The following is a 27,715-nucleotide window of genomic DNA, read 5'->3' on the forward strand; positions in this document are numbered from 1 at the left end:
CGCGATAGACAGTTTCTTTCCAAACAAAGACAAGGCATCAAACATTGCCACTGGAGTCTCTGTCCCATTCCATCCCCTTGGCAGATTCCACCCAGTTATACCAGTCTATATCATTGTCCAAATCCATACCATTATCAAATGCCCCCAAGTCCAGATTGTCGGAGAGGTTGTTAGTCCATAGGCAAGGGATATCAACACCCTCAGCAGGTTGGTTAGGAAACTGGCTGCCCGATATTTCAGGAACTGTAGTTGGTATGATTGGGTCGTTTGATGATCCCGATGACCTAGGCGCAGGAGCATTCATCGTCGTGGACAACCCAAAATTCGTAATAGTCGTCACGGGCTGCGGTGAAAGGCCATGTTCAAAATCCCAGGACTGAGTGTTTGACATAGACATACTGCTGGAGTTGCTATCCATAATGGAGAATCCTCCAGATAGACGGCCTGAGGTGGCAAGTCTCGGTTGATTGTCAACAACGGAAGGCACGGAGACACTTGATGACAAAGGACTATTTCCGGTCGGAGATTGAAGCAATTGCTTCCACTGCTCCAGGAATACATCTGCGGCATTGGACTCAGCCGTAAACAGCCCAGGGTTTGAAGGGGCTGGCATATTCCGATATTCAACTTCTAGCTGCTCGGTAGCGGATGGATTTCTACTCAGCCTGGCGAGTTCTGCATTGCGATGTTTTGCGCCTTTGGCCATCAACTTGCGTAGAGGAAACCACACTCGCAAGCTCTTCATTTTCGACTGAGGCGGGATGAGCCAAACGCTGTAGAGAGACATCCAGGCCCTCTCCACAAGGGGCGACCATGGGCGGCGAGAGATCTCGATTAGAATGTAGATGATGGCATGCCAGTGGGTGTATGTCTGGAAGATCCAGCGCCATTGCCGGCAAGCCTGTTCAGCATTCAAGGCGTGGTTGTGTTCGGCGACCTCAAGTGCCGCGACAAGCAGTTTTGTTCTGAGCTGTTGGGTCAATTGCTCACTCGGGGAGGAGAACAATACGGGTAGGTAAACAAATAAGGTCATCTTCGCTATCATCAGACGAGCCACTGTGACAATCACCCAGTATTCTACGTTGGACTCGGTCGAGTAACGAAGAAAGCCCTCATCCAGCTCTTGGTATATCTTCTGGAGCATATTATCCTGTTCTTCCAAACTCGGCGCATTGGGCCCACGAATCAACATCTCCTTTGAAAGCTCACAGGTTTTGATGATGACGCGTGCGATTGACATATCACTCAACCCCTCGCGCTCTGGCGGCATTTGCTTTGATTCTGGACCAATATCTCCATCGTCGATATTAAGTGGGATTTTGGTGTCGAAGCTGCCCACCGCAATAGTAAAGTCGGTGCCTTGGTCTTCCGATGCTCTAACATCAATCAAGCAGAGGCCCCACCAAACCCGTCGGCGCATCTCAATCTCGAATGGAGACAAATGTTCAAAGTTAGATCCATCCCGGTGCAAACCTAATGAGATGGCCATTCTGATAGCGAGCCCGACCATCATCCAGATAAATCTGGGGCTATCATGGCGGCGAGCAAGAGCCAGAAAATTGGCAAGGGCTTGAATTAGCACAAGATCTGGGACGTTGAGAAAATCGGCCTTGGCGAGGGCATGCTCCAGACCGAGACGATATTTCAGGTTAAGTTCAGCTTTCGTGGAACCAAAATTCATCACAACGTCTTCTTCCTCCATGGAGGTTACTGCAGCATAATAGATGGAGAACATGAGGGCCTCATTGGCTGGCGTGAGGCCCGTCATGTCGCCGCGTAACTCACGAATCATCTTCGTGATCGTGGGCTTGTGAACCGCTTGCATGAACATATTGACATTTTCTGAGAAAATATCTAGAAGGAATGGTATTTGGGAGGGAAGCGGGTGAAATTCCCGGAGGTCAGGAGTGGAAGGCATCAAGTTGTGGCGAAATATGAAGGCGCTTCGGTCTTCAGGAGTTCGTTCGAGCTCTTGAGTGGACGGTGACTTCCCGAACGCCCATTCCTCTTCATCGGAGGTATCTAACTCATCATCTGGACGGCTTCCATTGTCCATCGTCAGCTCGTCTAACTATGTCGCAGGTTAGAGATCATTCCTTTTCCCATGAACACGGTTAGCATACCTCGTCATTGACGCGAGACCAGAAACTGCTACCAAGGTAGCGGCTCTGGTTAGCGTCCTGAAGAACAAGCCTCCCAAACGGTTTCTGCACATTAACGGAATCCGTCGGGGATACTGTCGCCTGAGGGCTGACATCTCGATCGTGAGTCGAGCTCCCAGTCACTGAATTAGCCCTGGCATTAGCCTGCTCTAATTGGCCGCTGAGGTCTCTCACGAGGTTCTCAAGAGCTCGGAGTCGCTCCATGACATCTTCTGTGGCAGGCTGCGCCAGACGACGGGCCCATCTTGGAGGTCGGTCTTTGCACGGAACGATACAAGCGATATTGGCTCGACGACAGTTGGAACAGGGCGACTGTTTGTCGCAGCGGACCTTTCGGCTCCGGCATACGACGCAGCTACGCGGCTTTGGTGCGCGCCCGGCTCCCGATGTGGGTGCTGAGTCCTCGCCCCTGCCTTGGGGAGAGCTCGCGCTTTTCTCGGCATTTGAAGCCGAGGCGCGCGCGACCGCTGGACTCGACGCCGAAGCTGTCGCCGCTGACAAGGGGGACATTCTGGCCCCTGAAATGATCACCTTCTCTGGTGCGATCGCTCAAAGAAACTGATGGCTCATTCTGACCAAGCATTAGGCGTTCTTGCGGTGCAGTTAGGTGGTCCTGCATGCTGTTGAGTGCTGTCTTCGAGTCATCCTCACCAGTGGCTTTCCCCTTGCGGCTTAGTGCCGCTCACACGCCACTCATACCACGCAGCACTCATTTGCACTCATCTGTTAACTCGCGCGTACATGAACCATCGGTCTACTACAGAGCGTGATTCAGGCTGGTGAACGCTCATATGTAACCCCAGCAGCTCCCGGTACTCTTTTTTTTTTTTCGAAATCCCAGTATCATTAACAAGGCCCGGTTAACCGCCCGAAACCTTGACTCAGGTGCAACACCCGCGGGCAGCCTAGCTAGCGAGCTTTTGGACGCCGTGAGATTCGCCTAGTAAAGTGGCTGAGTGGGGGCCCAACGACGAGAAAAAGGCGAGCCCGGCCATTCCCTCCTCCTTCAGTCAAGCGACCCGAAGCACTCCAAAGCACAGGCCTCGGAGTCGGTCAAGTTTCGCGTTGTGTTGAGGCTCAGTGAAGGATAAAACCCCACTGCCCGTCTAGGTTTAAAATCACTCTGCTCGGACGATATAACGATAGAAGCTCCTCTCGGGTACACTGTGCACTTTTCATATTTCTATCATATTTCCATTATATTTCACGACAACAAACGATCCACCCCGATGGCTTCCACCACAAAAACTGTAGCCTTCTTTGGTGCTAGCACTGGCGTCGGGTTTTCAGCACTCAAGCACAGTTTGGCAGCGGGTCTCCAATGCACCGCGCTTTGCCGAACCCCTTCAAAGCTTGAAAGCATATTCCCAGCAGACTCTACGCCGAATCTCACGATTATAAAGGGCGACGCTCATGATATCACGGCGGTCTCTCAATGCATTCGCGCCGAGGACGGGAAACTCGTCGACATGATCATCACCACCATCGGTAGTCGTCCAATCTGGTACAAAATGAGTATCGAAGACCCGGAGTGCTGCAGAAAAGGCGCGGCCATCTTGATCGAAGCAATCGCTCAACTACGAAGCCAGGGGGTGACTGGCAACCCCCACATTGTGTCTTTTAGCACCACGGGCCTGTCCCGGTTCGGTCGTGACTATCCCATAGCCCTCTTCCCGATCTACGCTTGGTTACTCCACGCCGCCCATGCCGACAAGAGGATCATGGAAGATCGCTTCGTCGCGAGCGGTGAGGGCTTTACGATTATTCGGGGAAGCCTTTTAAATGATGGCGAGACAACAAAAACAGTTCGGGTGGGCATCGAAGATCCCAAGACTGGGCGGGAATCGACTGCTATCGGATATTTCATTTCCAGAGAGGACGCCGGGCGGTGGATTGCGGAGAACCTCATTCTGCAGAAGACCGAGGGGTATAAGAACAAGATTTTGATGATCACCACTTGATCGGGGGACTTGGTTTTTTTTGGTGGAATATGCAATTGGTGTTATCAGACCTACTGTTGCCGAAGCTTACTGTGGTTTTAATATACAACCTGGGCGAACCGTTTATTATCATATCAAATGACTTTTTTCTTATAGACATTAATCATTTTTGCCTGTTATTATCCGTAATAAGTGATGATGCACTGCCTCCCCGGGAAGGGATCGGCTGCCAGAGCACAAGCTAAGTTATTTGTCGCACGAATTTGGGGCATAATACCGCTACTCTTGATGATTCGGTGATAGATAGAGGGTCAGTGGAAGATGCATCTCACTGCCCGCATTTCCCGCTCTCTCAATTAACCAGAATATTTGACAAAGAACCGCAAAACATCATCATGCAACTCTGGATGAAAATGGGCGAGCACAAACACAAAGAGGACTATACATACACCTATCTCCATAACAAGGACTTCTGCAAGTAGTTTGAAGAAGTGCATCCGAGCTGACCATGGGAAGCCTTGCCAGGCGCTCTTGATACTCATACACCTATTTTCTTGTGCACAGGCGACAACTCGAATAAAAATAGCATATGTCGGAACAACTGCCCCAAAATATAAAACCACAATAGTGGTCAGGACACAGATTAACTGCATAGTTTCCGAGATCTCTAGCTCTTCTTTTAAAGCACCTGTCAACGTAATAAAGTAGGTAGGAAGGTAGAAGCATATACTGGATGCGATGCTATAAAGTAAAATCGCTGGGAAGGTCTTAGACCACACTGCCAATGTAGGAATGCGACGGTAGAATGGAAGATCCGAGTGTTGGGAAAGAATAGTGTGTACGTTAGCGACTCTCAGGTTTGAAAGTAGTAATTCGGTTGCCACATTGAGAAGCGCACACTTGTGCAGACTAGATCCTCTCGTAGGAAATCTAGATATAAGAAACATCTTGACCAGGCGATGGAAAATGTAGATTGGAAGACCTCGAAAATGCTGTCTCCAGGGTGATTGCACCCTGGCATCGGATCTTTTAGCCGCGGTCAGTGTTGCGAAGACATAACCGTGGGTGTATACGGCCTGGGCTTAATTAGTCTCATCATCCAGTATGTGTTCAACTTGTAAACCTCTTGCATTGCCGTCAAGTGATGACATACTAGAAGAAGCCCAATCAAAGCCACAGCCAGGATCAGTAGAAGGGGCACATTCAAAGTCGGTGCTTGCCGGCTCTGGTAATCATGAGATACCTCGCCTTTGGCTATGTCCAACGACATGTTTGGACAATGGGTTCAACCGGGACGAAGCTTTTGTTTGCTTGGTCGAATGGTTTGGTAGGCTCTGCCTTCACGGTCAAGCCTTTGTATCACCAGCAGTCCGATCTGATGGTAGAACAAAGCCAAGCTACAGCGTTGCAGACTGGATTGCTAAGTGGAAGCCCCTGAAGACCTCCGTAGCACAATTGGAATGAGGCTGTGGCGAGACCAGATATTCTTGATAAGGGGAAAGAGGTGGGGCAGAGAAAAGGGGAGTCTTGCGAACAATTTGTTGAGAGATATCCAGCGGGTATAAGGGAGAGAAACCTCCAATATATCTAGCGAGCGTTAGTCAAGGAAACAAAATAAAGCCAAGAAAACTTTTCACCTTATGGCCCCCACGGGGCTAGCCGTAGTTTCTCGCCCACCCACTACCATTTGATGGTACAGTAAGGTAGCTAGTGTCGGAGCAATAAATGACGGTATAGACTAAGAATGCTGCCTATAGTGTATTTTTGGTCTAGAGATCATGTATTTGCCTAGAGTTTAGTCCTCCTTTGTCTTGACAGGTAATTTCTATATTAGAGACTAGTATATTAAGTTTCTTGTGAGTTTTCCTGAGCGTAAAGGGATCTTTATTATGATATAGCCAAGTGCAAAACCAGCTTCACCACTCCACGCTCATAGATTCAGTATAGGCCCCACTGCCAAGGCGCTATGTAGAAACTAGGTGCATTTCAGTGGACTATGATTTGTACCCGATTATCCTTTGACCGTAACATTCATTCACGTGACTAGATGAGGCTAAAGGATGTCCACCAGGCCCTCAAAAGGCCTTTCTAGTCCGGTGGCCTTCTTTCCTACCGGCTGACTAGTAACCTTGAGCTACCTTGATCCCACCCTCCGCCTCTGGATACCACCACGCGTGATCTCTAGGATACAGTGAAGGGCACGCATTTCTACACGACAATCCATGGCCATAGGAAGCAGAGTGTTCATGACGTACCATATAAGGTTCCATGTTAATTTTCCTATTTCTCAAGCTAATATGTTGGCGGTGGGGCCCAGAATTAAGAGAAAGGTGAAGCTGGTTTTGCACTTGGCTGTAGCAAGGGTACTAAAAGTCTATACATGATGGATAAAGCGGTAAAATATCGCAGAAAGGGCAGGTATGCATTTGTGTGATGCCTGAGGCCTCCAGTGACTAGTCCCAATCTGGCGTCCATCTGGCGATTCTCAACGCTGTCACCAACCGCCAACCTGTGGTTCTTTCCACCGTACCAAACACCCAAACGACCAAGAAAATGTCATCCTCACTGCGACTGGCCTCCGGCATTCTCAGCGGAGCCACTCGCAACCTCTTCGCCATTGAATCTGCCCCTTCGCATCGCATTCTACCCGCACTCCGCACCACCAGCCGGTCACTATGCCGCTCCTACACGCAAGCGCAGCGGCCTCGGTGCACCCAGAGCATCCCGAATGGCTTTTCTGTACGCAATAACTTCTCCACAACTGCATTCCGAGCTCGTGCAAAGACAATGGGTCAGCTGCGCCAGCGCAACTCGACCGGTCCTTTCTCGTGGAAGGCCGCGCTGTTGTTTGTGCTCACGGGCGCTGGTATGATGATCTATTTCCGTGTTGAAAAGGCACGTCTAGAACGGAAGCGTATTGCTGAGATGAGCAAGGGTGTTGGGAGGCCAAAGGTTGGCGGTCCATTCGTACTCAAGGATCTGGACGGAAAGGAGTTCACAGAGGAGGATCTGAAGGGAAAATACAGCTTTGTGAGCTCACCCATGCCTCTTGAATTCATTTTCGATTTATGAGCACTAAGTTTCTTTTCCCTACTCCACCAGGTCTACTTCGGTTTCACCCACTGCCCCGATATCTGCCCCGACGAGCTGGACAAGATGGCCGAGATCATTGAGAAAGTCAAGGAGTCGACCAAGGACGACAAGGTTTTCCTGCCTGTTTTCATTACCTGCGATCCCGTCCGTGATACCCCCGAGGTCCTGCGGGAATATCTGAAGGAGTTCCACCCGGGCATTGTTGGCTTGACGGGCACCTACGAGCAGGTCAAGAACGTCTGCCGCCAGTACCGTGTGTACTTCAGCACACCTAAGGACGTGAAGCCTGGCGAGGATTACCTGGTCGACCACAGCATCTACTTCTACCTGATGGGTGAGATATACTGTTCGATTAACCTCTGACATTGAACTGACTTGTCGCAATAGATCCCGATAACGACTTTGTTGAGTGCATTGGCCGACAGGATACCCCCGAGTCTGCGTCCAAGGTTATTGTGGAGCACATCAACGACTGGAAGAGAGAGGGAAGGCCTTTGAAGACCGAGTGATCGCCTCCAGCTGCGTGTATGAAAATTGTATTATATCATTGCCAAATCTAAATACCCTACTCACTGGACACTATCCAACGGTTCTCCAATGCCATATGGTATAGCCTTCTCCACGGACTCCCGGCAGACCAATGCCATAGCTCCATACGGAAGTAACAGGCCAGCACTAAGAGGCCACCATCGAACGCCCACACGATACCCCAGTGCACAAGTGCTTTTGTATTAAGGGCCATCATTTTTAACAAGATTCCCCTCCGCGTCACGATCAGCATTAGCCCTCCACTCCATCCCACCGTCAATAAATTCCTCGCGCTTCCATATTTCCGCCTTCTCCTTGCAGGCCTCCAAGACCTCTTCACCGGCCCTCCAAGCTGCAGCACGGTGTCCCGCACTCACAGATATCGCAATAGAGGCCTCTCCAATGGGCACTATTCCGAGGCGGTGCGCAATGCTTAGGCCCTTGAGATCATGCTTGCTCACGGCGGCCTCCGCGATGGCCGTGAGTGTCTTCAACGCAAGGGGCGGGTATGTTGTATAACTCAATTGAGAGACAGCGCGGCCTTCGAAGGTATCGCGTGTCGTTCCGAGGAACAGGGTATTTGCGCCTGCAGCGGGAGAGGATGTCTGCGCAAGATAGGTGTTCGGGTCGAGCGGGGAATAGGTGAGCGTGAGGTGGATGTTTTGCGCAGCATCGTGGCGGATGCGTGGGTACGTGGATGGGTCTAGGTGTGCGGGAACAGAGGCTTCCTCGGTTGTCATCGTGTATGCATGTGTGTGTGGGTGTTGAGGGGAGTGTTGAGATTGAGTGACTGAAATGTTTCGCAAGGCGGCTCCTATCGATCGCGGGGAAGCGGTGGATAAGTGAAACCCGATAGTGGCGGAAACCACCGAACGGCGCAATATATCGAGGGGAAAGTCACAAGTTGTAGAAGGAGTTCCCTGGGCTCTTTGGAGATATCTATGGTCTATCATCTTCTCAATCTATCCTTGACTTCCAGATCTGCATCGAACAGCCACGGCCGCGTTTACACAAGCAGAACGAACGCCTCATAAGGTCGGAGTGCGTACTTTCCTCCGCAGAAGCGCTTCGAAGCCTCGGCTGTTCCCTCGTAGTTGTTCAAAAGCACACTCTTGACTGCAGAGATCCCATTGCTCGACGCATCCCAAGCCACGTTCTTTTCAGTCCAGTTACACAGAACCAAAGCCTTCTGGTCCTCGTACTGACGGGTAAACGCAAACACCTCTTGGCTCGGACCATCTACAATCTTCCAATCACCGTACACAAAGATATCCAGATACTTCTTGCGCAAAGCGAGCACAGACGCCCAGAAGTGATAAGTAGAGTTGGGGTCCTTGACCTCGGCTGCAGCGTTAATTTGGACGTAGTTGTCGTTGACGGACATCCAGGGCTTGACGTTAGGGCCAGTGAACCCTCCATTGGGAGCATCAGACCATTGGACTGGAGTGCGCGCATTATCTCGGGATTTTTTCTGGTACTCTTGAAGAGCGACTTGCTGGGCGTTGGTGTCGAAGTGTTTATGCGTAATCAACCTGCACGGTACTACTTAGCAACGGTTTCTAGACACAAAGTTGCGGAATGACTTGCCTATTCCAGTGGTTGAGGCAGTCAATATCCTTGTATTCCTCGATGCCCCAAGATGGTGGAACGTTGCGCATCCCTAGCTCCTGTCCCTGGTACACAAAAGGTGTGCCAGACTGCAGTGCCAATGCAGTGGCCAACATCTTGGATGCGATGAGACTATGCTCCTCACTTGCGTTCGTATAGCGGTCAATTGATCGCGGCTGATCATGGTTCTCCCAATAGAGAGCGTTCCAGCCGTCATGCTCATACATGAACGTCTGCCACCGCTGGAAGAACTGCTTGAGATCAGTCAGTTTCCAATTGCCAGGCTCAAACTTGTCAAACGTTCCATGGTCAATATCCACGTGCTCAAAGCTGAAAATCATATTGATCTCGTTGCGGTCAAACTGCACAGCTCGAAGCACCTCTCCCTCATCCTTCACGAAAGGCATCTCGCCAACACTAAAGGCATCATATTCTTTGAGAATCTTTCCCACATCTTGCAGGTACTCGTGCAGCCGTGGCCCGTTAGCATAGTACTTATCTCCCCATTGCCAGGGGGTTCGCGGGTCTTTCACTGGCGCGTCAGGGAAGCGTTGGTCTTTGCTGATGAAATTGATCACGTCCATGCGGAACCCGTCGCAGCCCTTGTCGAGCCAAAAGCGCATGATATCATGCACAGCCTTGCGCACTGGCGGGTGCTCCCAGTTGAGATCGGGCTGCTCGGTGGCGTACAGATGAAGGTAGTATTCGTCTGTGAGCTCGTCATACTGCCACGCACTACCTAAAAGCTCACAGTAAGTACCTGTGTGGCTGAATAACTAATATATCCGTCCCATACCTTGGAAATGAGAAACCCAGTTGTTCGGAGGATGGCGGTTTCCCTGCTCATCGTAGCGTGCAGGCTTCCAGATATACCAGTTCCGATACTCGTTGTCTTTGGATCCCCGCGAGTGCTTGAACCACTCGTGCTGGTCGCTAGTGTGATTGACTACCAAGTCCATAAGAAGCTTCATTCCGCGTTGGTGGCATCCCTGGATCAATTTCTCGACATCTGCGACCGTGCCATACTCGTCGGCAATACTGTAGTAATCGGCGATATCGTAGCCCATATCGACCTGCGGGGACTTATACGAGGGGCATAACCAAACCATATCCACCCCAAGGTTCATAATGTAGTCGAGCTGGGAAATGATGCCAGGAATGTCACCGACGCCGTCATTGTTCGAATCTTTGAATGAGGCGGGCCAGATTTGGTATACCGAGCACTCTTTCCACCAGGCGCGGTGATTTGGCTTTGCAGACAGCGACATGGTGTATCTAGATGGCAGCAATGGGAGCGGTGCAATCGGTTTCCAGTTGGAAGAGTAGTTGGAAGATTCAAACTGAAACAAAGGGGTTGCCCACCCGTGTAAATAGAGGCCGTGGGTCCCAAGAACTGGCAGCCAATCGCCCATATCACGGCTAACACATTGCATCCCACCGCGGGGCACTGTGGAGAACCACCTCTTAAATAGCTGATATCTGGCGCCAATCGGTTGGGTCTGGTCGCGCCTACTAGGGTATCTGTCATCCTGACTGCAACATGAGCTGCCGGGTTGAATTCATACGTCCTGGCTCTCCGGGAGGTGGTGGATCGTGCCCACCCCTGTACTGGGTGGTCCCTCGAGATGGTGCAACAACGAGGGGCCCGCCGAGGGGCGGCGCGCTGCAGCCTCGAAAAGGGATCAATAATACGAGCAAGCTACCGGTGTATAAATATATTGAGACGCTAGACTGTCGTTTTAAGCTCTGTACTGGATAATACAACAGCCGGGAATTAGGTGCCTTCAAAGATTGCATACCTATTTGTCTCCAAAGTCGCAGCGGTAATTTAGCCCATTTAGATCCAAATCTGTCCATAAGAGTAAATATGTATCGTACTGGCAATATAGACTGTCACTCCCTAGGCATATATGGATGATGAGGAACTTTCGATTTGACAAGAGCTATAAATACACCTGAGTCGCTTCAACCTTTGGGGTCTTTCCATTTATCGAACGCTCCCCAATTAAGGACTATGGAGGCGGTCAGAATTCTGCCGTGAGCTATCGCGTATCAGTGCAGCTTGAGCTTTCTTTCTCAAGCGCCTTTTCGCCCCCTCACCACACTTTCGATGTCTATTCAAGATGGCGCATCCTTATCCAGATGATAGCAGACAGCATTCTGGTCCATCTCGCCGGGGATACCCTCCCCGTGAGGATCGGGACGGCCGCATGTATGACGACCGCTCTCGCTCACGTTCGCCTGGCGGTATACGCTCCTCCCCGCATGAAAATGGTGCTTGAGCCATGGCCACACTCGGAGAAAGCCCGAGTCTCCCCTTTGAGTTTTGAGTTGTGGCTAATCTTCTTCCATCGGCTTTGGGAAATAAAGACCCTTCTCGCTCCCCTCCCCGACGACCGGCTGATCGCAGGGGCGAGTACTCTAGGGACCGAGATGCCAGACCGCACTATGGAGGCCGGGATCGAGATGAGTACCGTCACCGATCCCCGGGATCGCCTCCACGACGAGGAAGACAAGGATACAGAGACCGTGATCACGAGGGATACCGGTCCCCAGGATATAGCCGTGGAGGGAGCTACAGTCGCAGTCGCAGCCCTCGTCGAGGGCAGTCCAGCTTTGGCCAAGAGAGTCGGGAAATTATGATGGAGGGATTCCCCGTGGATATGTCGGAAGACGATGTGAGTTGGATGGATACCAGTGCAAAGCGGAGCTTTGGTGTTCTCCTAGCTCCGGTCTCTAGTACGACGCGCTGACCCTCGGTCTGATATGATAGATCGGAGTTGAGCTAGAAAATGCTTACCATATAATCGGCCTGGAGGAAATAAGAGTAATTCGAGATCGACACACGAGTGAGTCCAGAGATCACAACACCTGCGAAAGGGGCTTTGTATTGATACAAATTGTTGTTTAGAGGTGTCGCGACAGCTGGGATTCCTTCGATTTCACTCTATTAACGAGTCAAGGGCTTTCCTCGAAGCGAACCACCCATACATCTATCTCTATGGCCCGAGTGCCGGAGATAACGATCGAAGCACCAGAGTTCGCATTGCGTACAGTCGTGAGAGAGAAGACAGAGCTCGAGTAAAAGCAGAAGGCGACTGGACCTGTCGGATGGTAGGATCACTCATATCGGAACGTGGGCGTGAATATGAAGCTGACAGCTAGATTCAGTGTGCTGTCGTCAATTTTGCAACTCGTCCAAAGTGCTTCCGCTGCAATGCGCCCCGGCCTGGTTTGTTTACACTTTCAATGGTACTGGCATGGTTTTGCTAACGAGCTGCAGAGGTGGCTCCCACTGGCCCACCGGGTGTTCCTGCACCGAAAGTTGTGAATAATGGCGACAATGATGCCGCCCCCGAAAATCAACCATCTCAATTTCTCCTTTTCCGAGGCTTGGAGTCATCCGTGTCAGAAGAACTTTTGGCAAAAGGTGTTGCGAAGCTGTACCGACCCAGTGCGGGAAGCAATGATATTGTTTCCTCGAACAACCCGAAGAAAGGGGCCAAAGTGGCGTCGACAACTGGGGATTCAAATCTTGGAGCTCGGGAGGGTTCTATCCGGCGTGTCTTGCTGGTTCGTGACAGAAAAACCAATGATAGCTGGCGCTTTGGATTTGCTGAATTCGCGAATGTGATGGTATGCTGAGATCAATCACCCGCTCACCTTCTTCTATCCGCTTACAACAATTTTGCAGGATGCTCAAGCCGCCATGACTAGGTTGAACTCATTCGAAAAGTTCACCATCTCGTCTAGACCGGTCATGGTCAGCTATATCCATGCCGGTGTCTTCGTACCAGTTATGGACCCTAAGCCTAGCACGGCCCACTTCACTTTTAGCCCACTGTCAAATCCTTCCGTTAAACTCATGTACTGGGATGACGAAGGGTATGTGACTGAGCTGATGCTTACATCAGACGAAGACGATGTTGGTCAAGATCAACCCAAAAGCACCAAGTCTGGGGGCCAACAACACCATGAAGCCAAGGGAACTAAGGAATCCGACAAAGCAAAGAAGAGGAAGGCTGATAAGGTTGATGTTGCAGCAAGTGCGAATGCAAAAAAGCTCGCCGTGCCATCACACCTGCAATTTTGGAGTAACCGCCATGCTGAGCTCCACGGTATACCAAAGGCCAGCGATGAGAACCCCGTGGATGGTGCAACAGAACCAAGCGCCCCGCCTGCTCAATCATATGCCGACTTGAACCGGAACTGCTGCTATCTCTGCATGCGCCAATTCAAAAGTTCAGCTAATGTCAACCGGCACGAACGGCTTAGCCAGCTCCACCGAGAGTACCTGCAAAACGAGGAGGCGAAGGCACGGGGAATGGCCAAGCTCATCAAGCATGGAATCATCCAGCAATCTTCATCCGAATATCGTGACCGTGCAAGGGAACGCCGCCAGGCGTTTGGTCGTACCAAGGCCGGACCTCGACAAAAGCCAGCCGCTCCGAAGGATGAGGAAGAACCGTTAGTGCAGACTAATTCGAAGGGGGCCTCACTGCTCAGCAAGATGGGCTGGTCAGTAGGCTCAGGGTTGGGTGCTCAGGGTACTGGTGTGACTGCGCCTATCGCCACCGAGGTCTATGCGCAGGGCGTGGGGCTGGGAGCACAAGGAGGCAAACTTGGAGATGCAGTTGAAGAAGCAGGACGGAATACCCGTGGCCGATATGATGAATTCTTGGAGAAGACAAAGGAGACAGCTCGCCAGCGCTACGATCAGATGAATCGGTGATCGTCTACATATGGAGGCTCTGGTTTACATGGAGGAGCATTGTACAATACTGATATCCTGGGATCATTCTGGTTTGCAGCAACGCCAACAACGCCTGACCCATCCACGCGACGCTTTCTTGTTCATCATGATGCTATTGTAGCAACAACGCCAGATGGCCATGCTCAAGTATATCAAAATGCAAAGTATTGTACAGGGTCATATCATTTGATAAGCATGAGCAGAGTGTATCCAAACAACTAGGTCCCCCGTGACCCAATCAACTTGTCTCCTCTTTGGGGTCCACTGTTCGCTTTTTCGCCTTCTCCTTCTCCAGCTGCTTGTCAAACCGGTCACCAAGTACACTGGAAACCCACTCGGCCACCTCCTTCTCCAGCTCCTCATCGGACTTGCCAGCCGCAACTCCTTCCAAACTCCCGCGCATGACCTTCCGCATATCCTCTAAGCTATTGACGTTGAGAGCGCACATGACTCCACCCGAGGCCATCATGCTGAACGAGATCACATTGATCGTAGCCAGGTTCAGGGCCTCGAAAGCTTCCATGGCCCCATTCACATTGGGTTGAAAGTATACCGAGCTTGAGTAGAAGGGGGGCATACAGGCGAGGCGCCTCCTGATAGTCGCACGACGGGTGATGTATAGAGAGAGGGCGAAGAAGGCCAAGCCTCCGCAGAACAGTTTGAGGTTGGTATTATCTTGGGACGCGAATTGTTGCGCTAATTGCGGCGGCTGGGAGGGCGGCTGTGGGGGGAGGATGGTGTTGATGCACTCTGATCAGAATCTGATGTTGATTGACCCTGAGGCTTCGGGGTGTCTGAGTCTGATTTGGAGCTGGAGCCCCAGCTGAAGAAGGAGACCATTGTTCCCGAGAGAGCAACGCAGGATGGGATGGGTTGCGGAGGTGTAACTCGTCAAGGCCAGATGCTGATACGCCGGAAAGTGTCAGAAGAAGAGGATCAATGATGCCAGGAAGATATATGCAGAGCTGGCAGCTCAAAGAAAATCATGTCACTCTTGACAAATTAGGGTCTTGTCGATCGGCTGGAGGCGGTGTTGATGGTGCCGCAAAACTGCGGAGGCGGAGTGTCGTCCCAATACCTGTTATATATACCGCTAGCGTAACAATCTGACTTAGTAAGATTCTTGAGATTCATCACGTGAAGAGTATGGCCTCCGATCTCTCAATCTGGGAATGAAGCTATCACGTGATAGAGCCCTTGAGTTTCTCGGTGAGTATTACATAATTGTAAAGTCCACTTAACTTAACTACTGAGCCCAACCTGAGTGCCCTGATTTGCTCATTAAGCCTGACCAGGGTGTCCTCCTAGCTTGAGAGCCTAAGTGATATCCACCTCAATAAATACAACACGCTAGCGCCGGTCAACAAATGTGAGTACTGTCTGAGCCCATTTTCTGGCTAAAATTACTCTGATCGTTTACCAGATGCGGACCTCTGTTTATAGGGTGTAGTTTATTAGGGGTAAGAGAATTGCAAGACAACGGGGTCGGGTAGACACTAGGCAGACTAAATTTGTTCTTTTCTCACCCACCATCATTTGGTCTGGCGCATAAGGAGTACAGTCCCCGCATGGAGTAAGTGGAGTAATCCCAAGTTCTCCATTTCTGTGCTCAGACCTCATCCTCTCTAGGACCATTTACCCACATATTCCCCTGTAACCGTGAAGCCCTTGTCGTTCCATCCCTTAGTCAACACATGTTCAACTGTACCCGAGCCTCATCCCTTGAGCATTCCCCGTCATCCTCTTCAATCTTAACCGGGATTGGTTTGTTCGCCAGAGGAGTTAATCTAAAACCGTGTCTACGATCTCCAACTGGGTAATCAAGAGTCTGCGAGTGATTAGTGACTCGTTGGTCCCACACAAGCACAGTGCCAGCTTCATAACGGATCCGACAAGAGAAATCTTGTCGCTTGGCGATGTGATCGAAAAGGAACTTGAGGATGCAGTCTGACTCCTCCTGGTCAAAACCGACGATTTTCTTTGTGTAAACTGGGTTAACATCTAACAGATCGTTGTTAGAGAAGACAAAGCTGTGAGAGAATGCCTAAGAAAAACCTACAAAGGGCTTTCTGCTTCGTGACAGGATGAACAAGTACAACAGGGTGTTCAGCCCGAAGCACTCCGCGCCGCATCACGGCTTGTTGACCGTGCTTGAGCTCTTGACTGACACCGTCATTGTTTGTGTGAATAGCTGTCAGGCCTTCAAGGCGCTTGCGGAAGCGAGGCGAGAGACTGCTGTATGCCCTCACGCTAGAACTCACAAGAGTGTCTCCGCCAGCGGTAGCTGGGGACTCGAGCATAGCAATGAAACTGGTACCGGGGGGTTGCTGCTCGGGACTCTGGTCTGTGTGCCATTGAACTGGGCTACGACCCGCCCAAGATTGGCGGACTCGGAGATCACTAGGACGAGTGTTAGTTATTTCGGACTTGTAGCCTTCGTGAAGAATTAATCATCCTTACTCCTTGTGATCGTAAATAATCATGTGTTCTTTGGATCCCGCAGCAGGATGAGGGGCCCAACCGTGGATGTGCAGAGGACCAAAATGACTGACAAGTTTTTTTTGTGCCTCGAAGCCGATATCCACAAAGTCTTGATCCCGGAATACCAAGGCGCCTCTCTGCGCTGCAAGAAGGGCTAATTCATCCAAGCCGGCGCTGTCGAGTTGAGAGAGCTGAACTCCATGAACCTCAGTTCCCACATGAGGAGATAGGTCCCAAACTTTAGTCGCGTTCTTCAGAAGATTGGGCAACTTAGGATCAGCGCGGTGACCAGGATCGAAATGCTCGAAAGCACCGATGTCTTCTACTTTCTCGAGAGGATCGTAAAATGCTGTTCAGTTAAAGTTTAGCCTTCACTCCACGGTTTTCATGGAAAGCCTTTAGCGAGACTGACGCATGTAACTAGGGTACAGAGGGTCGCCATCTTCGTTCTTCTCTCGTGTGATTGTGCCCGGGGCAATGACTGTAATGCTCGACATTCTGTCGTCCACTCAAACAACCGCCGTTTGGCCAATTTGGATGGCCCAGCTGAGTCTAAGGCTTATAAAACCCTTTGAAGAGCATCTGGAAGGAGTTCAAACGCTGGTACTTCGCAATCTACAACTCAAGTACCACATTGATAGAGTTGGCCGTTCGGCCAGCTCGGCGAAGCTCCGATAAACCCCACACTTTCCTTATCAGTGCTATCCTCCCAGAGCGGCCAAAGAAGACCAATAGAATTACATTTAGATAAGGTTATTTCTGGTCGCTTTAGCTGCAGTGGACTTCGATGATTCGACGAGACCCGTGCACTTGTACACAATATCAGATCCAACCAACCACCTACTTCTTAACTTCTGGGATATTTCACGCTCTAAGCCTGGAGAGATATCCAAGGGAATTCTCAAAGTCTCTTAAAAGCTCCCTTTCCCTCGCGATAGATAAATTCAGAGTCGAGTTAGAAGTTAATTTCTGTGTCTCACTATGGAGTTGACTAATTCTACCTCACCATCTTCCATGACTGACACGGAGAAGAAAGGTGACGCAGTAGCTACCGTGTCCGATGGAAACTTGGCAGCGGAGTACGAACGCTTTCTTCACCTTGAGAATGTGTTCAGTGGGCTTTCCAAGAATAAATTGCTCAGGAAATGTAAGACTCGTGCAACAATAATATATCCCTTTGCTCACTTTGAACTCAGTGGACCTACGCCTACTTCCAACACTGAGTTTTCTATATTTGATGTGTTCGCTCGATAAATCCAATGCAGGCAATGCCAAGGTTAGCCCATGCCTTACCCTTTAGAGTTTATCCACCCCCCACCTTCCCAAAAAACTAAATCATTTCCATCTATAGCTATTCGGCCTCCTGGAGGACCTTGGCATGAGTGGTACCCAGTATAACCTGGCCCTTATGTACTTCTTTTTCACCTACGGCCTCGCTGAGCCAGTATCAAATATCATGCTTCGAAGAGTTGGCCCCAAGATATGGTTTCCCTTCATTGTGTGTGCATGGGGACTCATTACAACTCTCACCTCGCAAGCAAGCTCTTATGCTGGCTTCATTGTGATTCGTTTGATGCTAGGAATTACCGAGGCTGGACTCTACCCAGGAGCCTACTTCATTCTCTCCATGTGGTATACACCGAAGGAGATCGGCACGCGCATGGCCATTTTCTACGGTGCGAACACCACTGCAGGTGCGTTTGGCGGTGTCATTGCCTACGGTGTCGGGTCCCTTGATGGAAATCTTGGCTGGAGAGCTTGGAGATGGCTTTTTCTCATTGAAGGATGCATCACCATCGTTGCAGGGCTTTTGTGCTTATTCTGCTTGCCGTGAGACCACCAACTCCGCATTAATTTCGTCAGAAAGCAGACTAATTGGACATTACCAGCGCGTTCCCTCATCAATATCAAGCAGGCAAACGTACCAAATGGCTTACTGACGAGGAACTTGAATACGCTTCTCTCCGTGTCAAGTATGCCAATGGCCCGGTGTCTTCCACTTATACTTTCCGCTGGAGTGATGTGATCTCGGCTGCAAAGGATCGGAAAACTTATTTCATGTAAGTTCAATCTGAAATTTCATTGACCGCTTATAGCTAATTCCCCTTAAGGATGATGCTGTTTTGGTGGGGCGGTTCCGTGCCTACGTATTCCCTGTCTTACACATTGCCCACTATGGTCGCAAACTTGGGGTATACTGCGGTGAAAGCGCAAGCCCTGACCACGCCTCCGTACATATTTGCCACAGGCGTTTGCGTTGCTGTTGGATACATCAGCGATCAAAAGCAGCAACGTTATCTATGCATCATGGGCGCCTATACCCTGGGTCTGATGTAGGTGGATCTGAGCCAAGATGGAGAATCGTGCTAATTGAAATAATTTAGTGGTATCATTATTTTGTGGATCACAGTTCACTATCCTTCTCTCCCCGGCGTGAGCTACTTTGCTATCTTCTTGGCTGCGGCTGGATATGCGGCCCAAGCTCCGATGGTAAGTCCTGCTTTTGAAATTCAAGTCTGAAACCTCGACTGATCATTGAATGCAGGTCGGCGCATGGACAAGTTCAAACATCCCGAATCCTTCCAAACGAGCCGCTGCTATTGGTCTTCTGATGCTCTTCGGCAGTGTCGGGGGTGGAAGTATTGGATCAAATATCTATATTTCTAGCGAGGTCAGTGGATCTGAAAACTTAAAATCAAGTCTGGCTAACATCTCGTAGGCGCCTACTTACCCTCTCGGATTTGGCTTCTCAGTCGGTGCAACTGTGCTCGGCGCAATGATCCCCGCTACTGTACACTGGTATTTGATGCGCAAGGAAAACAAGCGACGGGATGGGTTGGATGTTGGTGAAATTGAGAGAACATACACTACCGAGGAGCTAGGAGAGATGGGAGAGAATAGCCCGTTATTCCGATTTGTGCTGTAACATTAATTCAAGATGTTAATTCGGTTGAACATTTGAAAACATACCACATGGTTATTCTATAAAGGCTATTCTGCATATGTAAAAGAGGAACTTTTAGTGACTGAAAGTCAGGATATCCATGATTGGTTTCTTTGATATGTATCACAAGATTTACATTCCACCCTGCAAAAAAAAGCTAAGCCTAGATCACGAGGACCCATAACGCAAATGTAGAGTCGATAAAGACTAGATGAAGGTACCCACATAGATAACGGTGTCTTGTGGGCTGTCACTATCGATTCGATAAGCTGCGCGCGCCAAGCAGGTCTGCCGCACTCACGATATCGCCCAAGCTTCCTATCTTTGCTTCACGTTTATCGGTTTATCCAGATACCATTCTAAGAAAAAGTCTAATTTTCAATGTCAAAAAGTGGCGAAGAAAAAGTGATAGACTACACATTCTCCTTCGCCGAAGACTGCTTACCAGATACTTTGCCACGCACACTCGAATATCAGCCACCAAACATGCGGCCACTACCTATGGGAATTTATACGCCTTTGCCATGTTTCTTCAGCGATAATGAGGATATTGGTGAGATTGACCTGGTATAAATGGAACTATAGGGTAGCTAATGTGATGTAAAGATGTCCAGGCTTTCCAGAGACATGTGAAATGTATGAGCATGGAAACTTGTAGAGCTGTTCCAATAATTAACGAGGTTGAAAGTCATTGTGAATGCCGGAACCATCCCAGTAGTATCTGGGTCTATGGGCGAGGCTATTCATTTGGTGAGAATCATTCTCCCACGACAACAAGTCTCCAAAAATTAATGAATTATCTAATTCTAGAACCGCGAAGAGAAGAAGACCCTTATACGACTCACTCGTGTCGCGCTTGATGAGATGAGTCTGCAGGGCATTCCAATTGTTGCAGGTGCTGGAGGAGCTAGTACCCGCGAGTCTATTCAACTTTGCACAGATGCTGCAGAAGCTGGCGCAGATTATGTGATGATTATACCCCCAGGGTACTATGCCGGAGCCCTTTCGGCGGATTCCAACGCGATTAAGAAGTTTTTCGTGGATATCGCAGATACATCGCCCTTGCCAGTGTCTGTACTACCCCGGTCCTCAAAATGACAGGCTCCTAATACCATGCAGCATCATATACAATTTCCCTGCCGTGTCAGGAGGAATTGACATGGATAGCGATCTAATAGTGCAGATAATCAAGTCTTCCGCCAATGTTTGCGGTGTGAAACTGACGTTCGTTTCCATCCTCTACTTCTAATCGATTTGGCTAACATAGCCCTGCAGATGCGCTAATGTGGGGAAGTTGACTCGAATCATGGCTCAAGTTTCGAGACCAGAATTCCAAAGCGCTTTCCCTCGGTCGTCAGCGTCCCCGTTTCGGGCCATCGATGGCTTTATTGACTTCTTGCTACCATCCATTTCGGTTGGAGCAGCGGGCGCGATTAGTGGTTTGCCAAATATAGCACCGGTAAGCGTCTGCAATGATTCGGACGAAATTGGCAAATAATTGACGAGCGGTCAGAAATCCTGCGTGAGACTGTGGACTCTGTGCCAAGACAGCGCGTCCAGCAAAGAAGCACATGAGTTACAGAACTTGATTGCTCTTGCAGATGGAGTGGCACTAAGTATTGGAGTGAGTGAACCCCAGACAATTTGATATTTCCCGGTTCCTACGCTGAGATTACTGCAGATTTCGGGGATGAAGAAGTTGTTACATCGTCGCTTTGGGTATGGAGATAGACCCCGGCTTCCACTGTTGCCGATGGACGACACCGTGGCGGACGCAGCTCTATCAAGTCCACATCTGAAAGCATTATTGGATTTAGAGGCGACACTGTGAAGGGATTAAGCAGTAACAAAGTCAATATATCTGAGATCCAGAGTCTGAGCCTACAAAAGTGGGGAAATCCGCCCCCGCTTGATTCTGATAAGCAAGCGTCAGTGCTGGAGATAAGACCCCTTTGTTACTCATCCTTTATTCTTTCCCTTCAATATTTTCCTAGCTTGACTTTAAAATGGAATGTTCAGCCTCTGCTCCGGTCCTGAATGGTCGTTTATACAAGTCTCGAAAATGTCGGCCTTGCGACGCTTGTCGCAGACGTAAAGTCGTCTGTGACATGCCCAATGGACCGCCATGCCATCGATGTACCGGCAAAGATCAACAATGCACGTTTGAAGAGGGCCCAGGACCGCGAAAGAGGGCTAGACTATGCCAATCGACTGAAACACTTGAGAATTGCGAAGATCCTGACGGGTGGCTGTATCTTTTAAACGAGAGCCGACCGAGCAATGGGAACAGAGATGAAGCTTTATCGCCAGAGGAGGGCCTTCTGGGTACTATTCTAGAGTTGGAACCAAGAATCCCACAGACAAGCCATTCAGCTCTCAGCCAAGATGGTACGGCCAGGCTCGACGCGCAAAACAGCGTCTCATTCAGTCCGGGAAGATCTCCACCAAGTCAAAAACGACTAGCATCCAGTGACTCGCCTTATCCAATAGATTCCCTTGAACATATTCCAGGGGCATTCAGTTTCTATATTGGGCCAACCGGAGTTTCCGATATCCATATCCTAAGCCACCAGCCCTACAACGAGCAGAATGTCTCAATACCAAAAGTGAATGGTTTAAAATATCGAATCATGGACAACCCATGTCAGAAACAGAGGGAAACAGTCGATTTCTCCCCCCTACTGTTTTCGGTATCACCGACCATTCTCTCCTTGAGAAAGTGGAGCCAAATCTTGATCCACAGCTTACGGATAATGCATGGCCTCGCCTATGGGCTATGATGAATCCCACTGAAGCGTGGCATCTCATCAAGCTGTATTCGCGCTATGTCGACCCTTACTTTCCGATTCTATCCAGTCATCAAATCCCATCATCACCAACCGAGTTGAGTAAAATGCCATTGGCATTATTATCCGCAATCTGCGCCACCTCGCTGCAATTCGTCATGTATGACGATAGTCTCTACACATTACTTCTAAACCCTCCCTCTGGTGAGCAAATATATCGTCTTTGCTGGCTTTGCGTATCGCAAGAACTTCACGCACCTTCTCTCGCAACGCTTCAAGCCTGTCTTCTCCTTCAACAGCGACTTCCAACGAACATGTATCTCTCAGATACCGCTTTTGCATGGTCACTCATTTCAACCTCCCTGGCCGTTGCTCAAACCGTCGGGCTTCACAGAGATGCAGGATCATGGACCTCTATTCCGCCCTGGGAGAAAAGGCTTCGGCGTCGACTCTGGTGGGGTCTCTATGCCATGGAGAAGTGGGTCGCCCTGGCACGAGGAATGCCCAGCCACTTGTGTGATGATGATTACGATGTGTCTATGCTCAAGCAGGAAGATATACAAGATACATTGTCGGACTCCCCGGATACACAGAGTCATATACATCATTTGGCGACATTATCCACGATACTATCGGATATCCAAAGATCCTTTTATTCGGTGAAGGCGATCGGAAAGACATCCAATGACCTCCAATACTCCTTGGACTTAGCACGGCCAATGCGCGTGAGGCTTAGAGACTGGCGGGATAATTTGCCAAATAATCTGAGTCCAACCTCTAATGCTGTTTCTGGCGAGGACCTCGATGGGAATGGATCACTTTATCTTTCATACATCGTCACGCATGTGACTCTACTTCGCGCCTTGTTACGACCATTGGATCAATGGCCGGCACTTATCAAGATACATCAAGAGGAGCCGGATGCTATCTACGAGGGCGCCAAAGCAGTTGTTAAAGGAGCGTTGTTATGTGTGAAGGAGTTTGTTGAGTTCGTCGAAAAGCTTACGGGAGCTCAGTGGAATGCATTCTGGCATAGCTGTGAGTATTTCGATCTAGTAGCCAGAGTTCCCGATCTAACGAAGTAATCAGGGAGTCGACCTAATTTTGCCATTGCTGGTTCCTTTATGGTGCATCTTCTACAAATCGTCTCACCCTCAAACCAGGCGGAGGGTGAATCAAGGCCCGAGTTTTTGAAATACTCATTCGACGCAGAACATACCGAACTTCAAAACTGGATTCGGAGATGGCGGTGGGCAACTCGCATTTCGGCAAATGGAGCAGCGGGGGTCAAAGGCTTGACAAATCTCGCTTTCATCAAGGTAGAGACTCTAATGGGGAACGGGACAGTATAATAGACAATAATATCAACATTCAAAAACATTCACAACCACTCGATAATACTAGCAGAGATTAAGCATCATCCTTGCTTCATCCTTGGCACACTCCCCATCATCTTCCTCTATCAAACTCGGAATCGGGACATTAGCCAAGGGGGTCAACCGGAAAGCATGTCTCCGAGATCCAGCCGAGTAATCCAAAGTCTGCGAATGCTGCGTCACTCTCTGATCCCAGATTACCACTGTACCGGGTTCATATCGCACGCGGCAGCAGAAATCATGCCCGCGATTGATGTGGTCGAACAGGAACTTCAGCATGTAGTCTGACTCTTCCTCGTCCCAGCCAACAATACTCTGGGTATAAGAAGAGTTGACAAATAGCGCTTTCTTTTTGGTGACGGGGTGTACGACTACGACTGGGTGGATGGTTCGAGTGATGGGCCGACGAAGGACAGAATCTGGGCCGTTGTCGCGGATCTCGCGCATGATTGGGTTTGCCGTGGTGTGGACGGCCCTGAGGCCTTCAAGTCGCCTGCGGAATGAAGGTGAAAGACGTTCAAAGGCACGAGTCATCTGAAGGGACATCTTCAGCGCATTGAAATTTGCTTGTTTTCTTTGGCGAGACTCACGTTGGAAATGATCGTGTCGCCTCCCGCTCCTGGGGGGGACTCGAGCATGCAGAAGAATGTCGCCCCAGGAGGCTGAGACTCGGGTGACTATTTAAAAAGCCTGTGAGTCTTTTTAATTCATTCCGAACATTAGCGTTGAGACTTACCTGGTCGACATGGAACTGAATTGGGCTTTTTCTTGCCCAGGATTTGCGAATTCGCAGGTCACTGTTTGGTAGAAGTTCATGTGTCAGATACCAAGCAGAAAGGCAGGATACAAATTGGGACTTACTCCTTGGAATCATAGACGATAACAAACTCCTCAGGACCATTTTTAGGATGAGGCATCCATCCATGCTTGTGAAGGGGGCCAAAATGACTAAATTTGTGAGAACACCTTCACTAATTGAGCGCAGTAAACTCACGAGGCAATTTTCTTCTGCTTCTCAAAGCCCAGGTTGGTGAAATCTTGGTCCCTAAATACGAGACATCCGCGCTCTGCCACCATGAGGGCCAGTTCATCTAGACCTTGGGTTGAAAGCTCCGACTTAAACCATCTGCATTAGTTTTTTGGGGGTGGGTGGAATAGAAGGGGCAGAAAGTCTCACAAGCTGAACTCCCTGAAGCTCTGTTCCACAATGAGGGCTCAATTCCACAACGTTAGTCGCTTTCTCCAAAAGATTCAGAAATGATGGATCTGCTCGATGGCCGGGGTCATCGTGCTCGAAAGGCCCGAGCATCTCGACCTTTTCGAGCGGGTCATAGAAGGCTATACTCTGTGTCATTCCATGAAACACTCATGTCTTGGGACATAAGACTTACGCAGATAGTCAGGATAGAGTGGCCCCTTCTCTTCAACTGTTTCGGACACCATCTTGGCGATGCAATGGGAAGCTCAGAGGCCGTTTCATTCGACGACTTTAATCCTCAAAGGCGCCTCAGGCACTATACTTTTAAAACAACAACTATGACACCAGATTCTGCTCAATCCTAGCCTCTGATAAATGGCCTCATACATTATCGTGGGGATGGCCGCCAATGGAATGTTTGTCCGCTCGGGCAGCTCAAAATCAGCCCCACTTGCACCCCCACTCGTTATCGATGGTGGTTGATAAGCGGTCCACGGGCAATCACTGGCCGCGGGGGTTGGCCGAGATCGTGGGCTTGATGCCACTGTTGGGGGCGATAAGCCTATCGAGAAATAAGTTACTGATAACCGAAACTCAAAGGGTAAGATGAACATCGGATATATTGTCAGCCAAGAGTAACCCTATGGTCTCTACTAGATGGACCAACACCGAACATCTGAGCAAACAACATTGCAGAACCAGAAGATGGCTGCTGATCAAGTCACCATCAACGATGAGCCCAAGGGAGGGCGCGTCACAGCTGAGGCAGCTGTCAAAGCCATTAAAGCCGGACGAAACAAACATGTTGATATTGCTGCACAGATCATTAGCGACTATGCGGATCAAATGGATGGTGAAAGTTGGTCTGTTGAGGAAGAAAAGAGACTGATCCGCAGAATTGATTGGAGACTTATTCCCACTGTGAGAACCCTTTTTGTCATGGCAAATACCTTTCAATACTAACGTGGAATAGTTATTCGTTTGTGCTACTCTATCAGGGCTTGATAAAACTGCTATCTCGGCAGCTGCCATTTACAACATCAAGACAGATCTTCATATTACCGGGGCTCAGTATTCATGGATTGGATCAGCACCATTTTTCGGTGGACTGGTATTCATGGGTCCTTTGGCCTACTGTTTGCAAAAGTGAGACACCTTCTGTGATTTCATTTGAAAACTTCATGGCGAACTCATATCTAACTTACTAGAGTCCCTGCTGTGCCGTTCTTCGCTTTCAATGTACTCTGTTGGGGCATCCTTGAAATGTGTATGGCAGCATGCACCAGTTTTGGAGGCCTTTTTGCGTGTAGATTTCTTTTGGGTGGCTGCGAATCACTGTTGATTCCAGCTGTCACATTGGTTGTCTCGATGTGGTATCGACCTGAAGAACAGCCAAAGAGAAACAGGTACCAAGTGACTCGGCACTCGCCAGTAACACACATAGACTGACGTGGATCTGCAGCATCATTCTTAATGTGGTCGCCCCGATCATCAATGGCTTCGTCGCTTGGGCCGTTGGGTATTACAATGGGCCATTCGAAACATGGAAGATTATTTTCCTTGTAGTTGGAGCTCTCACTATCGTCACATCCGTCGTGGTGTATTTTGTATTGTACGATGCCCACATCGTCGAAAAGAGAATGAAATAACACTGACAAGATCGAACAGGCCAAACAACCCTCTTGAAGCCAAGTTCCTTACCCCCGGGAAAAGTACATCGTCATTCAACGCAAAGCAGCTGATAACACTGGTATCGAGTCAAAGACCTTCAAGATCGACCAAGTCTGGGAAGCAATCTTTGACATCAAGACATGGCTAATGTGGATAGCCATTGCTGCTTTGCAAGTACCAAATGGCGGGTTGACAACATTCAACACCCTTATCATCTCGGGCCTTGGCTTTGATTCCCTTCAAACCTCGCTTCTCGCTATGCCTCCTGGTGCCATGAGTACTCTATCCGGAATCGGTCTCTCTTATTTGGCTGCTACTACAAGACGGTATCGTACCGCTATTGTGACAGTCTCAATTCTTCTGCCCCTTCTTGGTGCTGTGCTGTGTTATGCGTTGCCGCAAACGAACCTTGCTGGTCAGCTCCTTGGGCTATAGTAAGTTCTCTAATGAATTGAATTGTCTGCTTATACTGACTTCAATTCTTCACAGCATCTTATAGTAGGCCAAAATGATTCCCAAAGCGCGTTATGCTTACTAACTTCCCAAAGTACATACTGGGCTCCCTACATCACTCTGGTCTCGGTATACCAAGCTAACGTGGCAGGCCACACAAAGAAGTGAGAAACTCCCCATAAACATAAGTCTCCGTCTAACATACTTAGGATTACACTATATGCCTGGTTCTACATTGCGTGGGCCACCGGAAACATTATTGGACCTCAAACATTCCGAGCAGATCAAGCCCCTAAATATACCGGCGGGACTGTGGCGATGATTGTCTGCTATATCATTGCAATGTTTTCTATTACAGCGTATGGTCTTGTCTGTCATTTCAGCAACAAGAAGCGCGCGGATGCCATTGAAGGTCGCATGGCTGCCGACCACGACTGGTTGGATATGACGGATAAGGAGAATGCGGGTTTCAAATACACGACCTGAGGCTTTCGATTGGTTTTCAATAGAAATTTACCATGAGAGGTACAATCTATAAGTATTGAAGTCTCCATCGAACTACAGAGTCCAACAAGAAGAACAAATCTTGCCTCGCCATCGAGTAACTTCGCTACTGCTAGAGATCCCTGCTGAAGCCGACGCCCGTCTAAACTACTTTGAAGAGGGATACCATGAAGAGAATATCGTAAAGATAGCCACAAGTAAGGGTGACAACCAAATAA

The 27,715-nt window shown here is 49.5% G+C and overlaps 12 protein-coding genes across 12 annotated transcripts; 7 read left to right on the top strand and 5 right to left on the bottom strand.

The window, feature by feature from the left end:
* Positions 1 to 37: 37 nt before the first annotated feature.
* On the bottom strand, positions 38 to 2,672 carry N7482_009617 (uncharacterized protein; the record flags this gene model as incomplete). Its single annotated transcript, XM_056691741.1, has 2 exons — positions 38 to 2,071; positions 2,124 to 2,672. The coding sequence occupies 2 exons, from the start codon at positions 2,670 to 2,672 to the stop codon at positions 38 to 40; spliced, it is 2,583 nt and encodes an 860-aa protein (XP_056539447.1).
* A 719-nt stretch (positions 2,673 to 3,391) lies between these two features.
* Positions 3,392 to 4,123, top strand: N7482_009618 (NAD(P)-dependent oxidoreductase; the record flags this gene model as incomplete). Its single annotated transcript, XM_056691742.1, has 1 exon — positions 3,392 to 4,123. One exon carries the CDS (start codon positions 3,392 to 3,394, stop codon positions 4,121 to 4,123), a length of 732 nt encoding a protein of 243 aa, XP_056539448.1.
* Positions 4,124 to 6,655: 2,532 nt separating this feature from the next.
* On the top strand, positions 6,656 to 7,704 carry N7482_009619 (SCO family protein; the record flags this gene model as incomplete). Its single annotated transcript, XM_056691743.1, has 3 exons — positions 6,656 to 7,132; positions 7,205 to 7,529; positions 7,583 to 7,704. The coding sequence occupies 3 exons, from the start codon at positions 6,656 to 6,658 to the stop codon at positions 7,702 to 7,704; spliced, it is 924 nt and encodes a 307-aa protein (XP_056539449.1).
* A 222-nt stretch (positions 7,705 to 7,926) lies between these two features.
* Positions 7,927 to 10,599, bottom strand: N7482_009620 (uncharacterized protein; the record flags this gene model as incomplete). The annotated part of the gene is made up of 4 exons (XM_056691744.1): positions 7,927 to 8,662; positions 8,749 to 9,218; positions 9,307 to 10,070; positions 10,128 to 10,599. The coding sequence occupies 4 exons, from the start codon at positions 10,597 to 10,599 to the stop codon at positions 7,927 to 7,929; spliced, it is 2,442 nt and encodes an 813-aa protein (XP_056539450.1).
* Positions 10,600 to 11,764: 1,165 nt separating this feature from the next.
* On the top strand, positions 11,765 to 14,063 carry N7482_009621 (putative G-patch domain protein; the record flags this gene model as incomplete). Its single annotated transcript, XM_056691745.1, has 6 exons — positions 11,765 to 11,959; positions 12,105 to 12,180; positions 12,243 to 12,445; positions 12,503 to 12,563; positions 12,615 to 12,967; positions 13,026 to 14,063. The coding sequence occupies 6 exons, from the start codon at positions 11,765 to 11,767 to the stop codon at positions 14,061 to 14,063; spliced, it is 1,926 nt and encodes a 641-aa protein (XP_056539451.1).
* Positions 14,064 to 14,322: 259 nt separating this feature from the next.
* Positions 14,323 to 14,924, bottom strand: N7482_009622 (uncharacterized protein; the record flags this gene model as incomplete). Its single annotated transcript, XM_056691746.1, has 2 exons — positions 14,323 to 14,834; positions 14,861 to 14,924. The coding sequence occupies 2 exons, from the start codon at positions 14,922 to 14,924 to the stop codon at positions 14,323 to 14,325; spliced, it is 576 nt and encodes a 191-aa protein (XP_056539452.1).
* Positions 14,925 to 15,792: 868 nt separating this feature from the next.
* On the bottom strand, positions 15,793 to 17,062 carry N7482_009623 (TauD/TfdA dioxygenase family protein; the record flags this gene model as incomplete). Its single annotated transcript, XM_056691747.1, has 4 exons — positions 15,793 to 16,085; positions 16,144 to 16,484; positions 16,545 to 16,914; positions 16,978 to 17,062. Coding segments are annotated over 4 exons (1,089 nt in total), but the record flags the coding sequence as incomplete, so codon positions are not given.
* Positions 17,063 to 17,579: 517 nt separating this feature from the next.
* N7482_009624 (uncharacterized protein) lies at positions 17,580 to 19,491 on the top strand (the record flags this gene model as incomplete). Its single annotated transcript, XM_056691748.1, has 8 exons — positions 17,580 to 17,712; positions 17,762 to 17,841; positions 17,917 to 18,395; positions 18,455 to 18,625; positions 18,677 to 18,898; positions 18,950 to 19,055; positions 19,111 to 19,236; positions 19,285 to 19,491. 8 exons carry the CDS (start codon positions 17,580 to 17,582, stop codon positions 19,489 to 19,491), a joined length of 1,524 nt encoding a protein of 507 aa, XP_056539454.1.
* Positions 19,492 to 19,995: 504 nt separating this feature from the next.
* On the top strand, positions 19,996 to 21,340 carry N7482_009625 (dihydrodipicolinate synthase family protein; the record flags this gene model as incomplete). Its single annotated transcript, XM_056691749.1, has 7 exons — positions 19,996 to 20,062; positions 20,198 to 20,259; positions 20,320 to 20,579; positions 20,629 to 20,733; positions 20,785 to 20,968; positions 21,023 to 21,133; positions 21,191 to 21,340. 7 exons carry the CDS (start codon positions 19,996 to 19,998, stop codon positions 21,338 to 21,340), a joined length of 939 nt encoding a protein of 312 aa, XP_056539455.1.
* An 810-nt stretch (positions 21,341 to 22,150) lies between these two features.
* On the top strand, positions 22,151 to 23,647 carry N7482_009626 (fungal specific transcription factor domain-containing protein; the record flags this gene model as incomplete). The annotated part of the gene is made up of 2 exons (XM_056691750.1): positions 22,151 to 23,333; positions 23,385 to 23,647. 2 exons carry the CDS (start codon positions 22,151 to 22,153, stop codon positions 23,645 to 23,647), a joined length of 1,446 nt encoding a protein of 481 aa, XP_056539456.1.
* Positions 23,648 to 23,695: 48 nt separating this feature from the next.
* On the bottom strand, positions 23,696 to 25,114 carry N7482_009627 (TauD/TfdA dioxygenase family protein; the record flags this gene model as incomplete). Its single annotated transcript, XM_056691751.1, has 7 exons — positions 23,696 to 24,205; positions 24,262 to 24,348; positions 24,408 to 24,468; positions 24,533 to 24,619; positions 24,666 to 24,787; positions 24,849 to 25,009; positions 25,063 to 25,114. 7 exons carry the CDS (start codon positions 25,112 to 25,114, stop codon positions 23,696 to 23,698), a joined length of 1,080 nt encoding a protein of 359 aa, XP_056539457.1.
* Positions 25,115 to 25,574: 460 nt separating this feature from the next.
* Positions 25,575 to 27,479, top strand: N7482_009628 (uncharacterized protein; the record flags this gene model as incomplete). Its single annotated transcript, XM_056691752.1, has 8 exons — positions 25,575 to 25,790; positions 25,843 to 26,015; positions 26,078 to 26,275; positions 26,332 to 26,481; positions 26,558 to 26,974; positions 27,030 to 27,038; positions 27,089 to 27,157; positions 27,203 to 27,479. The coding sequence occupies 8 exons, from the start codon at positions 25,575 to 25,577 to the stop codon at positions 27,477 to 27,479; spliced, it is 1,509 nt and encodes a 502-aa protein (XP_056539458.1).
* Between the last annotated feature and the right edge of the window lie 236 nt (positions 27,480 to 27,715).

The sequence above is a fragment of the Penicillium canariense genome, assembly GCF_028826845.1.
Source record: "Penicillium canariense strain IBT 26290 chromosome Unknown utg000007l_segment0_segment0, whole genome shotgun sequence".
NCBI classification, from domain to species: Eukaryota; Fungi; Ascomycota; class Eurotiomycetes; order Eurotiales; family Aspergillaceae; genus Penicillium; species Penicillium canariense.